Below are 7,441 nucleotides of genomic sequence, written 5' to 3' on the forward strand. Positions count from 1 at the left end.
CTGGCTATCAGCTCGACAAGGCGATTATGTCTAGCAATGTACAATCCGTGTACGAACAGCAACCATTCACAATATGGGAAACAGACTCACACACACACACACACACACACACACACACACACACACACACACACACACACACACACACACACACACACACACACACACACACACACACACACACACACACACACACACACACACACACACACAGATGCAAACCCACACACATGGATGCAAACATGCAACCATGCTGGATAAACAAACACACACCTTACCCCCCTCTCTCCCTCTTCTTTCTCCCCTTCTCTTCCTCTCTTCCTCTCCCCCCACCTGCCTCCCTCCCTCCCCAGTGGTCTCCCTGACATGGCGGCCCCCCAGACCCCCACCCTGCAGCGCTCCAGTGGGAGTGTGAGCATGGGGGATGAGGGAGGGGCAGAGGGGGAGGTTAAACTCAGGAACTCCAAGAGGAGAAGGAAAAGGAGCAGCATGATCTTCATCCCAGAGGAGAGAGACAGGACCAACACTCTGGACAGCAAATGGGTGAGAGAGAGCGGGAAAGAGAGAGATAGAGACAGGACCAACACACTAGACAGCAAACTGGTGAGAGAGAGCAAGAGAGAGAGCGAGATAGACAGTGGGAGAGGGAGAGCGAGAGAGAGAGAGAGAGAAACAGGGGGAAAGGGGGAGAGAGGAAGAGAGAGAGGGAGATATACACTACCGGTCAAAAGTTTTAGAACACCTACTCATTCAAGGGTTTTTCTTTATTTTGATTATTTTCTACATTGTAGAATATAGTGAAGACATCAACACTATGAAATAACACATTTGGAATCATGTAGTAACCAAAAAAGTGTTAAACAAATCAACATTTATTTTATATTTGAGATTCTTCAAAGTATCCACCCTTTGCTTTGATGACAGCTTTCCACACTCTTGGCATTCTCTGAACCAACTTAACCTGGAATGCTTTTCCAACACTCTTGAATTAGTTCCCACATAAGCTGAGCACTTGTTGGATGCTTTTCCTTCACTCTGCGGTCCGACTCATCCCAAACCATCTCAATTTGGTTGAGGTCAGGGGATTGTGGAGGGCAGGTCATCTGATGCAGCACTCCATCACTCTCCTTCTTGGTAAAATATCCCTAACACAGCCTGGAGGTGTGTTGGGTCATTGTGCCCTGTTGAAAAACAAATGACAGTCCCAATAAGCCCAAACCAGATGGGATGGCGTATGGCTGCAGAATGCTGTGTTAGCCATGCTGGTTAAGTGTGCCTTGAATTCTACATAAATCACAGACAGTGTCACCAGCAAACACCCCCACACCATAACACCTCCTCCTCCATGCTTTACGGTGGGAAATACACATGCCGGAGATCATCCATTCACCCACACTCACATAATTAGTTAAATAAAGTCCACCTGTGTGCAATCTAAGTGTCACATGATCTCAGTATATATACACCTGTCTTGAAAGGCCCCAGAGTCTGCAACACCATTAAGCAAACGGCACCACCAAGTTAGTGGAACCATGAAGACCAAAGACCTCTCCAAACAGGTCAGGGACAAAGTTATGGAGAAGTACAGATCATGGTTGGGTTATAAAAAAATATCAGAAACTTTGAACATCCATGGAGCACCGTTAAATCCATTATAAAAAATGGAAAGAATATGGCACAACAACAAACCTGCCAAGAGAGGGCCGCCCACCAAAACTCACGGACCAGGCAAGGAGGGCATTAATCAGAGAGGCAACAAAGAGGCCAAAGATAACCCTGAAGGAGCTGCAAAGCTCCACAGCTGAGATTGGAGTATCTGTCCATAGGACCACTTTAAGCCGTACAATCCACAGAGCTGGGCTTTACGGAAGAGTGACCAGAAAAACTCCATTGCTTAAAGAAAAAAATAAGCAAACTCGTTTGGTGTTCGCCAAAAGGCATGTGGGAGACTCCCCAATCATTTGGAAGAAGGTACAGATGAGTCAGATGAGACTAAAATTGAGCTTTTTGGCCATCAAGGAAAACGCTATGTCTGGCACAAACCCAACACGTCTCATCACCCCGAGAACACCATCCTCACAGTGAAGCATGGTGGTGGCAGCATCATGCTGTGGAGATGTTTTTCATCGGCAGGGATTGGGAAACTGGTCAGAATTGAAGGAATGGTGGATGGCGCTAGGTACAGGGAAATTCTTGAGGGTAACCTGTTTCAGTCTTCCAGAGATTTGAGACTGGGACGGAGGTTCACCTTCCAGCAGGACAATGATCCTAAGCATACTGCTAAAGCAACACTCAAGCGGTTTAAGGGGAAACACTTAAATAAAACTGGCCTTCTTTATACTTTTACAACATTAACAATGTAATGTCTACACTGTATTTCTGATCAATTTGATGTTATTTTAATTGACAAAATGTTTTATTTTCTTTCAAAAACAAGGACATTTCTAAGTGACCCCAAACTTTTGAACGGTAGTGTATACACAAAAACAGATAGGTGCAATGTTTTACAGGGTCAGCCACTGTTTCATTGAAATCCTTTCAAACCAAAGAGGGATAAAAAGGAAGAGTATTTGGACATGCCTGTGGACTCCTGCTGTATACCAGTGTCAGTGAGACTCTCTGCTCTCTGTCTCCCTCTAGCTGTCCAAGAAGCAGGAGTTCCGCAGTGACACCAACTTGTCTGAACCTGGCGCTCAAGAAAATGTCTTTCTCACCAACGCCAACTCCAGATCTCTGCCTGCTATTACAGGTATAACACACACACACACACACAGGCACACACACACACGCTCACACACCCTCTCCCTGCCCATAGGTCAGTCTCTGTCTGTGGCCAATGGTAGTGAGGAGGCGGAGTCATCCCGGTTCAGAAGGGACAGTAAGAGTATGTCTGTGTGTCTTCCTGGAGACCGCACTGCTGACAGACGCTCCAAAGGGGTCATCAACCTGCTCTTCGGGACCAAGGTACACACACACACACACGCACACGCACACACACACACACACACACACACACACACACACACACACACACACACACACACACACACACACACACACACACACACACACACACACACACACACACACAACAACAACAACTAGGTATATTGTGTGTTCTTTCTAAAGGGATGTATGTTTATCTTTTGTTCCAACAGAGCAACAAGTCTGAGCAACAGAGCAACAAGTCTGAGCAACAGAGCAACAAGTCGTCTACTGATCCAAGCAACAGGAAAGCCAGTCATTTCTAACAGCCATCCATCACACATGATGTTTTAACCTGCTCTGCTTTGAATTCCAGTTACCACCAGGGACTATTGCCTTGCTGGAAACTCCTCTTTGGAAAGAGCTATCTGATCTGTTCTTTTCTTTATCGGGTTTTAAAGACTTGTTTGCACTCACACATGCACACAGGCACACACACACAATGAGAGAGAGGTGGAGGGAAAGGGAGAGAGAGACTGACAGATTCTCTGAAGAAATTCATGCTTTTAAACTTCTGCGCTCATATATTTTATAATAATTTCAATAGAGAATTTTTTTTATTAACTGTCCTTCTTAAATAATGGTGTTTGCAAGCATTCCATTTAATTCAATTGATGAATTAATAAGTAAAGAGATATCTGACTCAATTTCTCCCCAATGTTTGACAGAGTTGTTTTTTTCAAATGTTATTAACAATGTAGCCCTTTCCTGCATTCAATGACCGAAAGCACCCTCTTTGGTCTCATGAGTGGAATGTTATTCATATTTTTCATAATGTCATAATAAAGATTTTTTTTTTAATTAAACGACGAAAATACGGTGTTTGTCTGTCAAACAGTTTTGCTATATATCAGTCTCCTGTGATGTATATAAAGTGTAATATCGGGATGCGAACTCTACATGTAATAGAGTACAACTCTATATCTGACATGGTACATGTGTCTTTTTTTTTTTTAAGCCCATAACCATTTGTGTGAGGTGCAAACTTTTGTTTCAAATTAGATTTGTTTAAGACTACCCAGATTCACTCTGTGTGACCCTGATTTAGCCCACTGCAGTGGAAGGTTAATGTGACTTTAGAACATAATGCATGAACTAATTGAGGTTATGGATGATGTCCCAAAGCACTTTCACTGAGAGCCAATGGCCATAAGTTCATGCCTTTATTTCAGTAAACATTGAAAACAACAACAAACACATTACTGAATGCGTTACAATATTACAGAACGGTATATTTGTTTAATAAATCAGTAGGATTGTCGTGTACTGTAAATGACAACCATAACCAAGATCAAATCCATAACTATTTAATTCCTTGTAGAAATATAGAAACATGGTGTGTTTGTTTGTTCAGTGTAAACATTAGCCCATTCGTTACTTTAATTTAAAACATCACACCGGAATGAACTAGATTAAAAACATTTGTTAGGCGACAGATAAACTTGATAACAAATCTTCACCTCTTTTTTTTTACTCAGTTCTATAAACTGAAATATGTTTGTGTAATTTGATTCAGCCACATTTGTCCAAACTTGTTTATCTGCCTATTATATTTCTAGAAATCTTTGTATTCACTGCATTTTTAATTACATGATAGTTTCATGTCATCAATTCTCCAGTAGCCTACAGCCACAGTTTAAACCCATTTGGAATGATTGCGTTCTGCATAACATAGCCTATCAGTTCCCTCTGTAACCTGAAGAGGGCAGTGTTGTACTGTGACATCAGAGAGTGTTTTTCTATCTCGTGTTGACCCAAGAAACAATTTGCAGCACAACATTTCCTTTCAGGTTTAATCCATGCCTCAATAAATAAAGATAATAAGGCTGATGATGAATTTCTCTGTCCGCCGCTCTCTTCTCTCTCTTGCTCCCTCTCTGTCTCTGTCTCTGTCTTTCTCTCTCTCACACACACACACACACACACACACACACACACACACACACACACACACACACACACACACACACACACACACACACACACACACACACACACACACACACACACACACACACACACACACACACACACACACACACACACGCAAGCACACACACACACACACATGAACACTCTCCACTCTCTCTTGCTCTCTTCCCACCCCATTCTTCTCTCCCCTCTCTCTCCCCACCTCCTCCTCTCTCTCACTCTGAGACACGAGGAGTATCAGAGCACTACAGAGCTGATGTGTGAGGAGCAGGAGAGCTGCTGGGTCATTCCACAAATTAGGTGCCTTTTGAGAAGTGAAACTAAAAAAATATATTAAAAAAAAAAGTTTTATTTCCCCTAATTTTAACAATCTGTCATAAAGAGCACATGTTAAATTAAATTTAAAAAACACGTTTTCCCATCAACGTAATACCCAAAAGTAATTATTTGTCTTGAGAGGGCCATAAGCAATAACTAGTAATGCTGCATACTCCAAGAAAGTTTAAAATCTCACCTTTCTAGTAAAAATAATTATAAATTGCTGTGGTGTGGTCACTTTTGAGGACTCAAGTACACAGTACAAATAGGCAAAGCATCAATACAGGACTAAGATTGAATCCTATTATTCCGGCTCTAACGCTCGTCTGATGTGGCATTGCTTGCAAACTATTACGGACTACAAAGGGAAACCCAGCCGCGAGCTGCCCAGTGACGCGAGCCTACCAGACGGGCTAAATGCCTTTTACGCTCGGTTTGAGGCAAGCAATACTGAAGCACCATCATCCCGGAAACCCTAGACCCACTACAACTCCCATACTGCCCCAACAGATCCACAGATGAGGCAATCTCAATCGCACCCCACACTGCCCTTTCCCACCTGGACAAAAGGAACACCTATGTGAGAATGCTGTTCATTGACTACAGCTCAGCGTTCAACACCATAGTGCCCACAAAGCTCATCACTAAGCTAAGGACCCAGGGACTAAACACCTCCCTCTGCAACTCGATCCTGGACTTCCTGACGGGCCGCCCCCAGGTGGTAAGGGTAGACAACAACACATCTGCCATGCTGATCCTCAACACGGGGGCCCCTCAGGGGTGTGTTCTTAGTCTCCTCCTGTTCTCCAAGACTGCCTGGCCAAGCATGGCTCCAACACCATTATTAAGTTTGCTGACGACACAAAAATGGCAGGCCTGATCACTGACAAGGTGAGACAGCCTATAGGGAGGAGGTCACAGACCGAACTGGCCCCCATTCACATCATCGGGTCTGTACTGGAGCGGTTCGAGAGTTTCAAGCTCCTTGTTGTCCACATCACCAACAAACTATCATGGTCCAAACACACCAAGACAGTCGTGAAGAGGGCACGACAATGCCTTTTCCCCCTAAGGAGACTGAAAAGATTTGTCATGGGTTCCCAGATTCTCAAAAAGTTCTACAGCTGCACCATCGAGAGCAGACCAGTTGCATTGCCGCCTGGTATGGCAATTGCTCGGCCTCCAACCAAAGAGGCTCTATATTCTAGGCGGTGTCAGAGGAAGGCCCCAAAAAATGTCAAAGACTCCAGTCACCCAAGTCATAGACTGTTCTCTCTGATACCACATGTCAAGCGGTACCAGAGCGTTAATTCTAGGTCCAAAAGGCTCCTTAACGGCTTCTACCCCAAAGCCAAAAGACTGCTGAACAATTAATCAAATGGCCACCCGGACTATTTACATTGACCCCCCCCCCCCCTTTGTTTTTACACTGCTGCTACTCATTGTTTATTGTCTATGCATAGTCACTTCACCCCTACCTACATGTACAAATTACCTCAACTAACCTGTACCCCTGCACATTGACTCTGTACCGGTACCCCCTGTATATAGCCTCGTTATTGTTATTTTAATGTGTTGCTTTTTATTAAATTTTTACTTTAGTTTATTTTGTAAATATTTTCTTAACTCTTCTTGAACTGCACTGTTGGTTAAGGGCTTGTAAGTAAGCATTTCACGGTAAGGTCTACTACACCTGTTGTATTCGGAGCATGTGACAAATAACATTTGATTTGATTTGATTTTGATTTGAAATATGATAAAATTATGAAAATATGAAATATTTTATATGATGTATTTCCTATTGAACAAGACTTTATGAGTAAGGCTTGAAATGACTTTTATATTTTCCAAATAAAGTATAATAACTATAAGATTTCACCCTCTTTATAACTTAAAATACATATTTGTATATTAAGTGTTAGAGAAAATGTGCATATTTTCTAAAGGTCTCCTTGATCTAAATGTCAGCGTCCTTACTGTGAATGTTTCACAGACGTTGGCTTCCTGAACTCATTAGGAACTCGCCTTTCATCTCATATTAATCTTATCTGTCTATGACAAAGAAAGTGATTTTTGGTTAAAATTATTTTAGATTACTGGCAATAAATCAATATCTTAATTTACGACAGCGATGAAACCACTCTCTCCTGCTGCGTTACGATGTAAGGATCCCAGGCATACAGTGCCTTCGGAAAGTATTCAAACC

General features: G+C 42.8%; 1 protein-coding gene across 1 annotated transcript in view; it reads left to right on the plus strand.

Moving 5' to 3' along the window:
- The window catches only part of LOC139574163 (dedicator of cytokinesis protein 2-like), a 227,665-nt gene extending 223,114 nt beyond the window's left edge, over positions 1-4,551 (plus strand). The window contains exons 48-51 of the mRNA XM_071398401.1: positions 354-543; positions 2,641-2,749; positions 2,816-2,964; positions 3,159-4,551. Of these exons, the coding sequence (XP_071254502.1) occupies positions 354-543; positions 2,641-2,749; positions 2,816-2,964; positions 3,159-3,251 (541 nt within the window). The 3' untranslated portion in view covers positions 3,252-4,551. The remainder of the gene's footprint in view (positions 1-353; positions 544-2,640; positions 2,750-2,815; positions 2,965-3,158) is intronic.
- The last annotated feature ends 2,890 nt before the right edge of the window (positions 4,552-7,441 follow it).

This window comes from Salvelinus alpinus, chromosome 4, assembly GCF_045679555.1.
Source record: "Salvelinus alpinus chromosome 4, SLU_Salpinus.1, whole genome shotgun sequence".
NCBI classification, from domain to species: domain Eukaryota; kingdom Metazoa; phylum Chordata; class Actinopteri; order Salmoniformes; family Salmonidae; genus Salvelinus; species Salvelinus alpinus.